Genomic DNA, 17,505 nt, shown 5'->3' on the forward strand with positions numbered 1-17,505 from the left:
GGTGTCCATGCAGAAGTCGGACAATTCTCCCTCCGCATAGATCCAAATTAAGCTGGTTTGGTTTGAGACCAGAATTAAATTACACAAGTTTAAATGTCCATACAGACATGTTACTGTCCATACAGACATGTTAGTGTCCATACAGACATGTAACTGTCCATACAGACATGTTACTGTCCATACAGACATGTAACTGTCCATACAGACATGTAACTGTCCATACAGACATGTTACTGTCCATACAGACATGTAACTGTCCATACAGACATGTAACTGTCCATACAGACATGTTACTGTCCATACAGACATGTAACTGTCCATCCAGACATGTTACTGTCCATACAGACATGTTACTGTCCATCCAGACATGTTACTGTCCATACAGACATGTAACTGTCCATACAGACATGTTACTGTCCATACAGACATGTAACTGTCCATCCAGACATGTTAGTGTCCATACAGACATGTAACTGTCCATACAGACATGTTAGTGTCCATACAGACATGTAACTGTCCATACAGACATGTTAGTGTCCATACAGACATGTAACTGTCCATACAGACATGTAACTGTCCATACAGACATGTTACTGTCCATACAGACATGTAACTGTCCATACAGACATGTTAGTGTCCATACAGACATGTAACTGTCCATACAGACATGTTAGTGTCCATACAGACATGTAACTGTCCATACAGACATGTTAGTGTCCATACAGACATGTAACTGTCCATACAGACATGTTACTGTCCATACAGACATGTTACTGTCCATACAGACATGTAACTGTCCATACAGACATGTAACTGTCCATACAGACATGTTACTGTCCATACAGACATGTAACTGTCCATACAGACATGTTAGTGTCCATACAGACATGTAACTGTCCATACAGACATGTAACTGTCCATACAGACATGTTAGTGTCCATACAGACATGTTACTGTCCATACAGACATGTTAGTGTCCATACAGACATGTTACTGTCCATACAGACATGTAACTGTCCATACAGACATGTTACTGTCCATACAGACATGTTACTGTCCATACAGACATGTAACTGTCCATACAGACATGTTACTGTCCATACAGACATGTTAGTGTCCATACAGACATGTAACTGTCCATACAGACATGTTACTGTCCATACAGACATGTAACTGTCCATACAGACATGTTAGTGTCCATACAGACATGTAACTGTCCATACAGACATGTTACTGTCCATACAGACATGTTAGTGTCCATACAGACATGTTACTGTCCATACAGACATGTTAGTGTCCATACAGACATGTAACTGTCCATACATACATGTTAGTGTCCATACATACATGTTACTGTCCATACAGACATGTTACTGTCCATACAGACATGTAACTGTCCATACAGACATGTAACTGTCCATACAGACACGTTAGTGTCCATACAGACATGTAACTGTCCATACAGACATGTAACTGTCCATACAGACATGTTAGTGTCCATACAGACATGTAACTGTCCATACATACATGTTAGTGTCCATACAGACATGTAACTGTCCATACAGACATGTTACTGTCCATACAGACATGTAACTGTCCATACAGACATGTTACTGTCCATACAGACATGTAACTGTCCATACAGATATGTAACTGTCCATACAGACATGTAACTGTCCATACATACATGTTAGTGTCCATACATACATGTTACTGTCCATACAGACATGTTACTGTCCATACAGACATGTTACTGTCCATACAGACATGTAACTGTCCATACAGGCACGTTAGTGTCCATACAGACATGTAACTGTCCATACAGACATGTAACTGTCCATACAGACATGTTAGTGTCCATACAGACATGTAACTGTCCATACATACATGTTAGTGTCCATACAGACATGTAACTGTCCATACAGACATGTAACTGTCCATACAGACATGTTACTGTCCATACAGACATGTAACTGTCCATACAGACACGTTACTGACCATGCAGACGTGTTACTAAGCATGCAGATTTTGTTACTGAGCATGCAGACGTATTACTGACCATGAAGACGTGTTACGGAGCATGCAGACTTGTATGCTGACCATGCAGACACGTAACTGTCCATACAGACATGTAACTGTCCATACAGACATGTTAGTGTCCATACAGACATGTAACTGTCCATACAGACATGTAACTGTCCATACAGACATGTTAGTGTCCATACAGACATGTAACTGTCCATACATACATGTTAGTGTCCATACAGACATGTTAGTGTCCATACAGACATGTAACTGTCCATACATACATGTTAGTGTCCATACATACATGTTACTGTCCATACAGACATGTTACTGTCCATACAGACATGTTACTGTCCATACAGACATGTAACTGTCCATACAGACATGTAACTGTCCATACAGACACGTTAGTGTCCATACAGACATGTAACTGTCCATACAGACATGTAACTGTCCATACAGACATGTTAGTGTCCATACAGACATGTAACTGTCCATACATACATGTTAGTGTCCATACATACATGTTACTGTCCATACAGACATGTTACTGTCCATACAGACATGTAACTGTCCATACAGACATGTAACTGTCCATACAGACACGTTAGTGTCCATACAGACATGTAACTGTCCATACAGACATGTAACTGTCCACACAGACACGTTAGTGTCCATACAGACATGTAACTGTCCATACAGACATGTAACTGTCCATACAGACACGTTAGTGTCCATACAGACATGTAACTGTCCATACATACATGTTAGTGTCCATACATACATGTTACTGTCCATACAGACATGTTACTGTCCATACAGACATGTAACTGTCCATACAGACATGTTAGTGTCCATACAGACATGTAACTGTCCATACAGACATGTAACTGTCCATACAGACACGTTAGTGTCCATACAGACATGTAACTGTCCATACAGACACGTTAGTGTCCATACAGACATGTAACTGTCCATACAGACATGTTAGTGTCCATACAGACATGTAACTGTCCATACATACATGTTAGTGTCCATACATACATGTTACTGTCCATACAGACATGTTACTGTCCATACAGACATGTTACTGTCCATACAGACATGTAACTGTCCATACAGACATGTAACTGTCCATACAGACACGTTAGTGTCCATACAGACATGTAACTGTCCATACAGACATGTAACTGTCCATACATACATGTTACTGTCCATGCATACTTGTTAGTGTCCATACAGACACATTAGTGTCCATACAGACATGTAACTGTCCATACATACATGTTAGTGTCCATACAGACATGTAACTGTCCATACAGACATGTAACTGTCCATACAGACATGTTACTGTCCATACAGACATGTAACTGTCCATACAGACATGTTACTGTCCATACAGACATGTTACTGTCCATACAGACATGTAACTGTCCATACAGACATGTTAGTGTCCATACAGACATGTAACTGTCCATACATACATGTTAGTGTCCATACAGACATGTAACTGTCCATACAGACTTGTTAGTGTCCATCCAGACATGTTACTGTCCATACAGACATGTAACTGTCCATACAGACATGTTACTGTCCATACAGACATGTTACTGTCCATACAGACATGTAACTGTCCATACAGACATGTTACTGTCCATACAGACATGTTACTGTCCATACAGACATGTTACTGTCCCTACAGACATGTTAGTGTCCATACAGACATGTTAGTGTCCATACAGACATGTAACTGTCCATACATACATGTTAGTGTCCATACAGACATGTAACTGTCCATACAGACTTGTTAGTGTCCATCCAGACATGTTACTGTCCATACAGACATGTAACTGTCCATACAGACATGTTACTGTCCATACAGACATGTAACTGTCCATACAGACATGTAACTGTCCATACAGACATGTTACTGTCCATACAGACATGTAACTGTCCATACAGACATGTTAGTGTCCATACAGACATGTTACTGTCCATACAGACATGTTACTGTCCCTACAGACATGTTAGTGTCCATACAGACATGTTAGTGTCCATACAGACATGTAACTGTCCATACAGACATGTTACTGTCCATACAGACATGTTACTGTCCATACAGACATGTAACTGTCCATACAGACATGTAACTGTCCATACAGACACGTTAGTGTCCATACAGACATGTAACTGTCCATACAGACATGTAACTGTCCACACAGACACGTTAGTGTCCATACAGACATGTAAATATCCATACAGACATGTAACTGTCCATACAGACACGTTAGTGTCCATACAGACATGTAACTGTCCATACATACATGTTAGTGTCCATACATACATGTTACTGTCCATACAGACATGTTACTGTCCATACAGACATGTAACTGTCCATACAGACATGTTAGTGTCCATACAGACATGTAACTGTCCATACAGACATGTAACTGTCCATACAGACACGTTAGTGTCCATACAGACATGTAACTGTCCATACAGACACGTTAGTGTCCATACAGACATGTAACTGTCCATACAGACATGTAACTGTCCATACAGACATGTTAGTGTCCATACAGACATGTAACTGTCCATACATACATGTTAGTGTCCATACATACATGTTACTGTCCATACAGACATGTTACTGTCCATACAGACATGTTACTGTCCATACAGACATGTTACTGTCCATACAGACACGTTAGTGTCCATACAGACATGTAACTGTCCATACAGACATGTAACTGTCCATACATACATGTTACTGTCCATGCATACTTGTTAGTGTCCATACAGACACATTAGTGTCCATACAGACATGTAACTGTCCATACATACATGTTAGTGTCCATACAGACATGTAACTGTCCATACAGACATGTAACTGTCCATACAGACATGTTACTGTCCATACAGACATGTAACTGTCCATACAGACACGTTAGTGTCCATACAGACATGTAACTGTCCATACATACATGTTACTGTCCATACAGACATGTTACTGTCCATACAGACATGTAACTGTCCATACAGACATGTTAGTGTCCATACAGACATGTAACTGTCCATACAGACATGTTAGTGTCCATACAGACACGTTAGTGTCCATACAGACATGTAACTGTCCATACAGACACGTTAGTGTCCATACAGACATGTAACTGTCCATACAGACATGTAACTGTCCATACAGACATGTTAGTGTCCATACAGACATGTAACTGTCCATACATACATGTTAGTGTCCATACATACATGTTACTGTCCATACAGACATGTTACTGTCCATACAGACATGTTACTGTCCATACAGACATGTAACTGTCCATACAGACATGTAACTGTCCATACAGACACGTTAGTGTCCATACAGACATGTAACTGTCCATACAGACATGTAACTGTCCATACATACATGTTACTGTCCATGCATACTTGTTAGTGTCCATACAGACACATTAGTGTCCATACAGACATGTAACTGTCCATACATACATGTTAGTGTCCATACAGACATGTAACTGTCCATACAGACATGTAACTGTCCATACAGACATGTTACTGTCCATACAGACATGTAACTGTCCATACAGACATGTTACTGTCCATACAGACATGTAACTGTCCATACAGACATGTTAGTGTCCATACAGACATGTAACTGTCCATACATACATGTTAGTGTCCATACAGACATGTAACTGTCCATACAGACTTGTTAGTGTCCATCCAGACATGTTACTGTCCATACAGACATGTAACTGTCCATACAGACATGTTACTGTCCATACAGACATGTTACTGTCCATACAGACATGTAACTGTCCATACAGACATGTTACTGTCCATACAGACATGTTACTGTCCATACAGACATGTTACTGTCCCTACAGACATGTTAGTGTCCATACAGACATGTTAGTGTCCATACAGACATGTAACTGTCCATACATACATGTTAGTGTCCATACAGACATGTAACTGTCCATACAGACTTGTTAGTGTCCATCCAGACATGTTACTGTCCATACAGACATGTTACTGTCCATACAGACATGTTACTGTCCATACAGACATGTAACTGTCCATACAGACATGTAACTGTCCATACAGACATGTTACTGTCCATACAGACATGTAACTGTCCATACAGACATGTTAGTGTCCATACAGACATGTTACTGTCCATACAGACATGTAACTGTCCCTACAGACATGTTAGTGTCCATACAGACATGTTAGTGTCCATACAGACATGTAACTGTCCATACAGACATGTTACTGTCCATACAGACATGTTACTGTCCATACAGACATGTAACTGTCCATACAGACATGTAACTGTCCATACAGACACGTTAGTGTCCATACAGACATGTAACTGTCCATACAGACATGTAACTGTCCACACAGACACGTTAGTGTCCATACAGACATGTAAATATCCATACAGACATGTAACTGTCCATACAGACACGTTAGTGTCCATACAGACATGTAACTGTCCATACATACATGTTAGTGTCCATACATACATGTTACTGTCCATACAGACATGTTACTGTCCATACAGACATGTAACTGTCCATACAGACATGTTAGTGTCCATACAGACATGTAACTGTCCATACAGACATGTAACTGTCCATACAGACACGTTAGTGTCCATACAGACATGTAACTGTCCATACAGACACGTTAGTGTCCATACAGACATGTAACTGTCCATACAGACATGTAACTGTCCATACAGACATGTTAGTGTCCATACAGACATGTAACTGTCCATACATACATGTTAGTGTCCATACATACATGTTACTGTCCATACAGACATGTTACTGTCCATACAGACATGTTACTGTCCATACAGACATGTTACTGTCCATACAGACACGTTAGTGTCCATACAGACATGTAACTGTCCATACAGACATGTAACTGTCCATACATACATGTTACTGTCCATGCATACTTGTTAGTGTCCATACAGACACATTAGTGTCCATACAGACATGTAACTGTCCATACATACATGTTAGTGTCCATACAGACATGTAACTGTCCATACAGACATGTAACTGTCCATACAGACATGTTACTGTCCATACAGACATGTAACTGTCCATACAGACATGTTACTGTCCATACAGACATGTTACTGTCCATACAGACATGTAACTGTCCATACAGACATGTTAGTGTCCATACAGACATGTAACTGTCCATACATACATGTTAGTGTCTATACAGACATGTAACTGTCCATACAGACTTGTTAGTGTCCATCCAGACATGTTACTGTCCATACAGACATGTAACTGTCCATACAGACATGTTACTGTCCATACAGACATGTTACTGTCCATACAGACATGTAACTGTCCATACAGACATGTTACTGTCCATACAGACATGTTACTGTCCCTACAGACATGTTAGTGTCCATACAGACATGTTAGTGTCCATACAGACATGTAACTGTCCATACATACATGTTAGTGTCCATACAGACATGTAACTGTCCATACAGACTTGTTAGTGTCCATCCAGACATGTTACTGTCCATACAGACATGTAACTGTCCATACAGACATGTTACTGTCCATACAGACATGTAACTGTCCATACAGACATGTTACTGTCCATACAGACATGTAACTGTCCATACAGACATGTTAGTGTCCATACAGACATGTTACTGTCCATACAGACATGTTACTGTCCCTACAGACATGTTAGTGTCCATACAGACATGTAACTGTCCATACAGACATGTTACTGTCCATACAGACATGTTACTGTCCATACAGACATGTTAGTGTCCATACAGACATGTTACTGTCCATACAGACATGTAACTGTCCATGGAGACGAGGGTATCACTTAAACATTATATCTCTAAATAATCTTGAAGTTCAGATCTCAGAAAACATGTTTACGTGAAAATTACGAAGTGTATCAGCTCCATTTTAAGCCTCTAACATGACTGCATGATGGTTACTACAGATTGGACCTGACACTTGGCTTAACACCGGAGCAGAAGTACTCCAGCTGCTCCGCACTGGAGCGAGTATTTTACATTCACCTACCTGGAGGATATGAAGAAAAAGTCATATGTTTGTCTGATTTTCAGCTGGTTGGCGTGTTTTCTGACACTCTGCCCACCGATGTGATCGTATGCTTGAGTTTGTCAGTGTCCATTTGTTTTGAGCAACGTTGGCTTGTTTTCCTGTTCTACAGACTCACATCTGAGAGGAGTTAAATTAACTTAACATTCATGTAACTGGACAGTAGGAGGAAGCCGGAGCCCACACATACTGCACACAGAGAGGCCACGTTTCCACCCCTCCTCCAGTCAGGGCTCAAACTAGTGACCTTGAAGCTGTGAGGCTGCAGTGCTAACCACTACGCCACCGTGCAGACGTAAGCGTAGTTGCTTATTTGGACTTGGCCTGCTTTCTTTATGAAACCTGCTTTATTCTCTCTGAGCTGTCTATAATAAAGCAATACCCCCCCAGCAGGGATAGTGAAACGTTAACGCCACAGCCTTGTTTCCTTGGTTACCGCCCCCAGTACACACACATGCACAACTTGACCAGGCAGAGTGATACAGTGACATTCTGACAATTTTAGTGTGTGTAAAGTGTGAAATACACAGATACACAAATACACGTGCATCATGCTGGGACACACAAAAAAACTCAGCCCTTGTCCGTGAGGTTTGTGAGTGTAAAGTGTGTGTGTAAAGTGTGAAATACACATATACATGAGGAGGAGACAGTTTTTATTCTTTTGGGACGTCACCCCTGGTCTTTCTGAGATGAGACATGTATGAGTTTGGGTTCGTTTTCATCAAGCTTTTTGTTCATGTGGCAACGCTTCTATGACCCTCCATTATGAAATCAGTATAAAGTCTAGTTTTTTAATAGAAACACAAAGTGTAAACTTGTTTTAGAGGAATTTAAATGACCTTTGTTGTGGCTTAGCAGGGTGATCCCATCGGATTTATGGTGTGCTTCAGCTGTTTGGTATTTCTGAGCAGTACAGAGTAAGCGACATCATTACCAGGTAATTGGCTTTCCAGTTTCACCAACTTGGAAAAAAAAATGGACACCTCCAAAAAATCCAACATGTGAGCATCTTATAAATCATCATGTTATAATGATGCCACATAACACTACAAAATCACCATAAAAATAAGCACCATGAGAACACCAACCACTTTTGGTGGTAAAGAATGATAAAACACGTTATCATGCATTTTCACAAAAAAAAGAAAAAAAAAAAAAAAAGAGAGATCAAAAACAATATATTGTTTCGGTTAACACTACAAACTTAATGAACACACATTAAAGAAAGAATTTTTCTAAGGACAGCAATGACGACAGCCATATTTATGTAGATTAATGTGTTAGTCACCATGCAGATGTGTAACTGACCATGCAGACGTGTAACCAACCATGCAGACATGTTATTAACCATGTAGATGTGCCACTGACTGTGCAGACATGTAATTGACCATGCAGACGTGTTACTGAGCATGCAGACGTGTTACTAACCACGTAGACGTGTTACTGAGCATGCAGACACGTTACTGACCATGCAGACGTGTTACTAACCATGCAGACGTGTTACTGACCATGCAGACACGTTACTGTCCATACAGACACGTTACTGACCATGCAGACGTGTTACTAACCATGCAGACGTGTTACTGACCATGCAGACGTGTTACTGACCATGCAGACGTGTTACTGACCATGCAGACACATTACTGACCTTGCAGACACGTTACTGACCATGCAGACGTGTTACTGAGCATGCAGATGTCTTACTGTCCATGCAGACGTGTTACTGACCATGCAGACACATTACTGACCATGCAGACACGTTACTGACCATGCAGACGTGTTACTGACCATGCAGACGTGTTACTAACCATGCAGACGTGTTACTGACCATGCAGACGTGTTACTAACCATGCAGACGTGTTACTGACCATGCAGACGTGTTACTGACCATGCAGACGTGTTACTAACCATGCAGACGTGTTACTAACCATGCAGACGTGTTACTGACCATGCAGACGTGTTACTGACCATGCAGACACGTTACTGACCATGCAGACGTGTTACTGAGCATGCAGACGTATTACTGACCATGAAGACGTGTTACGGAGCATGCAGACTTGTATGCTGACCATGCAGACATGTTACTGAGCATACAGGCGTGTTACTGAGCATGCAGACGTGTTAGTAAGCATGCAGACTTGTTACTGAGCATGCAGACGTATTACTGACCATGCAGACACGTTACTGACCATGCAGACATGTTACTGACCATGCAGACACGTTACTAACCATGCAGACGTGTTATGGAGCATGCAGACGTGCTACTAACCATGCAGATGTGTTACTAACCATGCAGATGTGTTACTAACCATGCAGACATGTTACTGACCATGCAGATGTGTTACTAACCATGCAGACATGTTACTGACCATGCAGACATGTTACTGACCATGCAGACACGTTACTAACCATGCAGATGTGTTACGGAGCATGCAGACGTGCTACTAACCATGCAGACACGTTACTGACCATGCAGACATGTTACTGACCATGCAGACGTGTTACTAACCATGCAGACACGTTACTGACCATGCAGACATGTTACTGACCATGCAGACGTGTTACTAACCATGCAGACACGTTACTAACCATGCAGACATGTTACTGACCATGCAGACACGTTACTAACCATGTAGACATGTTACTGAGCATGCAGACGTGTTACTAACCATGCAGACACGTTACTGACCATGCAGACATGTTACTGACCATGCAGATGTGTTACTAACCATGCAGACGTGTTACTAACCATGCAGATGTGTTACTAACCATGCAGACATGTTACTGTCCATGCAGACGCATTACTGACCATGCAAACATGTTAGACATTGTACTGTCAGCTCAGTTGTGTACATGTTTCCTGTTTTTTTCTGTCTGTGCCCGGTTGTTACAGCGGAAATGTTGCTGCAGCGGAAATGAGTTGATGTGATTGGGTACGACAGTTTGGCCTGCAGAAGGCAGCCAACATGAAGATTACATGAGCTGAAGAGCCGGGGAGAGAGATGAATAAGGAGGGAAAGGGGCCAGAAGAGTGACGAAACAGAGCTAACGAGGGAGACGGTGGAGGGAGAAAGGGTGGTGTGGGGGTGGGAGGATGAGGGAAAAAAGAAATGGAGCTAAGCAGAGAGGAAGTGAACAGGAATATTAGAGGGGGTTAAATGAGGAAGAGAAGCCGTGAGGGTAAAACGAGAGATTTGAGACATTTCATGAGAACTTGGATAAGTTTTAGCTTCGGTCATGTCTGTGCTGCGCCTCATTCAGGATGAGCTGGAAAACTCCGGCTCGTCCTGATGTTCCTGCTGTGTTACCGGACCGCCCTGACCTGTCAGCCGTGGTCGCGGAAAGCTGGTAGATCCCCGTTTAACTCAGAAAACTGCGTTAAATTGTTTGTTTTTTACACTCCGGTGGTGATCAGACAGCTTTGGTATTGGTGGTGACCCAGCTTTGCTCTGGACATGTATCAAAGGGTCACAGGGATCCTAAAAGGGGCCGAAGGCGCCTCCTGTCATGGCTGATTAGGGCACATGGCTGTGATGGGCTTTAACCAGCCTGTAACCTCTGCACTGTGATGATGTCCTCATGCTCCACAGCAACCAGACGGACGGCAATTACACTCAGTGTTTAGATCATAGCAAGCTTTGTCTTTCTTGCCTGTTCTGTCCCTCTCTCCTTTTCATGCTCTTATTGCTTTGCTTTTGCTCTGTTCCAGTATTTATGAGTGACCCTGTGTTGTCTTTCGGCAGTGAATTATGTTTTAATCATACCAGGAAAATGTGGCAGAAGCAGCTCGGAGAGTTTTTCAGGCTCCATATTCTGAGCTGATCTCTGTTTTTAAATAAAACCAGTCCAGAAAAACTGGAAGGAAATGTTTAAATCTTTAAATAGAAGGTTTATCTCATTATCATTATGTTGTAAAGCAAAATAAGGAATAAATGAAGTTTTTCTGTTCAGGAAGAAGATCAGGAGAGTTTGTGGTTTATATCAGTCCTGTAGCTTATTGTCTTCTGTTCTGTTTATTAATAAACAGGGGAAAATTGATATGTGAAGACAGATTGAGTGTGTGTGTATGTGTGTGTGTGTGTGTGTGTGTGTGTGTGTGTTTGTGTTTGTGGGGGAGGGGTTGTTATTTGTAGCTAAAAGCAGTAAGAACATAGAAAAACAGACAGGTTTCTGATTACGCTGAGTTTATCTGCTCATTTCTTGTAACTAAATCTGTTTGTGAAGGTCTTGAAAGAAGCCCACCCTCCTGTAAACTCCTGCCTCTCACCTCAGTAGTGGATTAACTGGTAAACTGTAGCCAGCTAGTCTGTCACCAGTTCAGCTTGGCCTGCTCTGACTGGTCTAAGGAAGGCCAATCATTCAGTCTAAGCTGATTCAACAATCACATTCTGTTTAAATCCCAGTCAGGCCTTCCTGGACTGCAGCCTGGTACAAACAGAGTGGGTTCTTCTCTGTGTTTAAAAGGGAAAAAAAGGAGTTTAAAGTTTTAAAAAGGTTGGACTTTCTTCTACAACTGGAAGAAATGTTGCAGCTTGTTTAGAAATAATTTGTTTGAAAGCTGGACAAACAGTTTCTGTTTTCTAATGGTGACAGAGAAGAAATCAGGGCAAATGTTTGACAGGGTTATTAATTTAATTGCAGCTAATCTTCCTGCGGTCCAACGCAATTGTGCAAATAAAAACATAAAACTTTGAATAGTACTTAAAAACCTGTAGAACATTCTGAGTTCAGACATGTTGAAACAAGAGGTGCAACCTTCATGCATCAGTCATGACACGACATAAATCTCAAGTAAAATAAAGATCAAATCTCTCAAATGACAAAAACATATAAAAATAGATCTAAATGTTTAAGACATGTTTGAAGACATCTTTTGAGATTTGCAGAATAAATTAAACCTGAGCAAGATGTTTAACCTTTAAAACTAAAAAGGTTATTTTATACATAAAACTGTGTTGAAACTGGAGCATTTTAATCCCAGTCAGTAGGACTGAGACTATATGCTTTTGTCCTGATTCGATTCTTCAATATTTGCAATAGATGCTGATTTTTGTAGACTAAAACCTAAAAAGAAATATACAATACCTTTTTTGCTCTGCATTTTTCTTAATTTAAATCAGGAAAAAACAAGAAGTCAGACCATCATTCAACTGCCATCATGTCCAAGAAGAGAAGTAAAAAGATAAAAAAGAAATAAATAAAAATTACTAAAATTTTATTATAGATTATTTTTATTTATTTGAAAAGAAAAAAGATTTTTTTAAACAAAAAAAAATTGATTTTAAAATTGTGAAGCAAAAAAAAAATCCAGATTTTTTAATTTTCGATTCAATTTTCCCACCCCTATCAGTCAGCATAAAGACTAATGTCTCCAAGCAGACGTGACGTTTCCAAGCAGACGTGGCGTTTCCATGCAGACGTGGCGTTTCCATGCCGACGTGACGTTTCCATGCAGACGTGACGTTTCCAAGCCGACGTGACGTTTCCATGCAGACATGACGTTTCCAAGCAGACGTGACGTTTCCATGGAGACGTGACGTTTCCAAGCAGGCGTGACGTTTCCATGCAGACGTGACGTTTCCATGCAGACGTGACGTTTACAAGCAGATGTGATGTTTCCATGCAAATGTGTGATGTTTCCATGCAGACGTGACGTTTCCAAGCAGACATGACGTTTCCATGCAGACGTGACGTTTCCATGCAGACGTGACGTTTTAATGCAGACATGACATTTCCAAGCAGACGTGACGTTTCCATGCAGATGTGACGTTTCCATGCAGACGTGACGTTTTAATGCAGACATGACATTTCCAAGCAGACGTGACGTTTCCATGCAGATGTGACGTTTCCATGCAGACGTGACGTTTCCATGCAGACGTGACATTTCCAAGCAGACGTGACGTTTCCATGCAGACGTGACGTTTCCTTGCAGACGTGACGTTTCCAGCAGACGTGACGTTTCCATGCAGACGTGACGTTTCCATGCAGACGTGACGTTTCCAAGCAAACGTGACGTTTCCATGCAGATGTGACTTTTCCATGCAGACGTGATGTTTCCATGCAGACGTGACGTTTCCAAGAAGACGTGACGTTTCCATGCAGACGTGATGTTTTCAGCCTCAGCTGTCAGATTCTGAGGCTAAAATTATGTAAAATGAATGTATGAATAGATAAAGCAGCATAAAGAGCAAACATAAGTTTGTAGAAATAACACACATAGATCAGCAGTGACCAAGCCTTTTTTCATCTGCACATAATTCTCTCACATCTGAAACACACACACACACACACTGTTTCCATGTTTCCACACGTCTTCCTGATACTATCTACCTGCTGTCCTCACTGCAGCACCTCCACCTCAGCTGCATCCCAAACGTCTTCTTGGCTTTATTCCAGCCATAGAGGATCATTATTTTCCTGCTTTTCTCATCACTTGTTGATCTTTGGCTGCTCCTGATTGGACGTTACCGTCAGTTTAAGCTCTCTGATTGGTGGAAAGTCTGACAGGAAGTGTCTTCATCATCATGTCCAGGTGAAAATAGAGGTCTCTTAGCAACATGGTAGTGATGGTGATGAAGATGTGATAAATAATGGTGGATTTACCGTCTAGAGTCTCTGAATAAACACTACATGTTGTATCTGGATTGTAAACCTCCTGGACGGATAGAAACGCTGGAAAACCTCCGTAGACCAGCTGGAGGGTCACATGACCATCACAATTTAACCTGCATCGTTACACACCACCTTTCCTGAGAATCTTGGCAATAGAAGAGCGAGCGCTGGGGGTGCAGGTGATCTGGTGGGGTTTTAAGGGTTAAAAAGAACATTATTGAGCTTACAGGTTATAGAATGAATGCAGAAGCACAGGTGTACACACACATAAACACACATGGAGCAGGAACACAAGCTTTTAAGCAGCTTTGTCTGTAATGTGCTTTTGGTCTCCACACAGTTCAGCTGGAGAAGGAGACAGGGTGGGGGGGGGGGGGGGGGCTTGTTAACATGTGCTTTGTGTCCGCTCCCATCACCGTCTTATTGAAGCAGCAGGATTCAGATCAAAATGATTGGTGGTTGGCAGGAAGGGGGTGGGGGGTTGGGGGGGTGGCTTCCAACATGGAGCTTCATTCTTCTGCTTCAGTCTGGATGTTACCGAGTTCTCATGCATCTGATGGGAAGGCGAGTTTGGCTACGTGGCCGGGAACGAGGTGAAGGTCAGAAGAACCCTAACCCTGGATGATAATGGAGGGAACGAGACAAAAGGAAGCAGAGGGAAGTATGGGGGTGGATGGGTGGGCAGGGGTTGATGTGAATGCGGGCCACTGAACGCTGGCGGGAGGCCAAGCGGCTAAGCCCTGGCAGCTTGTTAGCCTCTGTGTTACTGACCTGATAGACCACAAGTCCTCCTGCCCCCACCCAGAACCCCCTCCTCTCTGCAGGCATGATGCACTTCTGTCTGGTCGCCACTAGGGGGAGCAAAGATGAAACTATGTTGATAGGTGGAGCAGGCTTTGAGGGGGGTGGGGTGTTACTGTCTGTCTTCTTTAACTCTGTGTAAAACAACTAGTTTAGTTCTCAGATTTGACTTGTCAGGGTGTTTTGTAAAGACTGAGACTCCCTGCAGCGTTGTAATGAACCTCTGAACGTCCTGTGACTTCCCGGGACGGCTGCTGTCATGGCCGTCCTCTGCAGTTCGCTCATCTCTCCCCTTTACTGCCTCCTTCATAAGGCCCATCAGCTCGGTTAAAGTTATTACAGTCACAATCACTCATGCTAATTGACTTGAGGGATGTGAAATATTTCACCAGAGAGTCGTTTGAGGTGATGAACAGGAAAATTGGCCTTTTACTAAAGAGGGAATGAGTCATGTCCTTCCCTGGTGGAGCTTCTCTTGTTTTGCACAAGTCTTTCTACATGATAGGTTGATGCCACATTTGGTAGCAGAGGCTCGCTCATACTTACTCTGATGGTTGATTCTGACCTGCTGCTTGTCTCTGTGGTCCCCTGCAGCTACGTCCAACAGCACCATGGAGGGCATTGACAACCAGGAAGGAGGAGTCTGCAAGACCAAGTCTATGAAGATCACCATGAAAGTGGGACAAAGTGAGTACTGAGTCACTGAGTTATGGATGCCAGCAGGAAAAACAGGGAAAATTGTGGTACGTGTGCCCAAGCAGAAAGGCTGGTGGTTTCCATGATGCCTGAGGCTGTAAGGCGGACAAGAAAGGTGGCACTGTCCAACCTGAATGCTCTCAGTTATTATTTTATGTTTTTATTTGATAGGGACAGTGCATTTTATTGAACATCTCACAACAGATGTAAACATGCCAGATTAAACTGGTAAAGAAACAATGTACAACCCAGTAAAACAATGAAGTGTTGGTACCATAGTGAATAAAAATATTTGCATGTTAAACAGGGCTGTGACGATATGCTTTTGTCCGGATTCGATTCAATTCCGATTTTTTTGGGTGCCGATTCTATTTAAATTGCGATTCTCACAATTCTTCTATATTGCTGATTTTTGTAGATTAAAAACAAAAAAAGATGTCCAAAACTTTTTTTTGCCAGACCATCCTTCTGCAGGTATAATGCCCATAAAGACAAGTAAAAAGATCAATAAAAACAATTAAAAAAAAGACAAAAATTTTATAATGGATTATTTTTATTTATTTGAAAAATCGATTTTTTAACAAAAAAAAATCCATTTTAAAATTGTGAAGCAACTGTTGGTTGTGAATGACATCCAGCATACATTATTCAGTTTAAATTAAAATGAACCCTTTCAGGCAGCAGAGATTTATGATCCTTCAGGTCATCGACGGACAAAAAAGTTCTCCCTCAAATAATCCTATAAAAGATAATAAACAATATTTTTTCCATATTTTTTTGTTCCAATCTTTTAAACATCTTCAGCTCTAATCAAAAATACCAAATATGTATGTATTCATTTTCCTGACTGCTGAGTTAAATTCAGGGTTGTAGGAAGCTGGAGTCTGTCCCAGCAGCCATCAGGTGAGAGACTAGTACACCAAGTCAGGGCACCAGTTCATCACAGCTGGATTTGTCATCATTAAAATTACTTCTAATCCTTTAAATGCCATTTTCAAACAGAAAGTCATTATTTTTCAAAACAAGAAATAAATAAAATAAAGAATGGAAATCAGCTTTTTTTCATACAACTAATTTTGTGTTATTGGAGATTTAATGTGAAGATCAGTCTTAGATATATGATAAATAACAACAGAATTGGTTTTGTTGCATTGTTAGTTATTTTTTGGCAGATTAATGATTTACTGCTCTTTCAGGTCATTAGAAGACATATTTTAACGACATTAAC

At 41.3% G+C, this 17,505-nt stretch overlaps 1 protein-coding gene across 1 annotated transcript in view; it reads left to right on the top strand.

Annotated features, from left to right (window-relative positions):
- Positions 1 to 17,505, top strand: part of efnb2a (ephrin-B2a) — a 29,868-nt gene that overhangs the window by 8,344 nt on the left and 4,019 nt on the right. The window contains exon 3 of the mRNA XM_079254231.1: positions 16,176 to 16,268. Coding sequence (XP_079110357.1) covers positions 16,176 to 16,268 — 93 coding nt within the window. The remainder of the gene's footprint in view (positions 1 to 16,175; positions 16,269 to 17,505) is intronic.

This window comes from Telmatherina bonti, assembly GCF_933228915.1.
Source record: "Telmatherina bonti genome assembly, chromosome: 15".
Lineage (NCBI taxonomy): Eukaryota > Metazoa > Chordata > Actinopteri > Atheriniformes > Telmatherinidae > Telmatherina > Telmatherina bonti.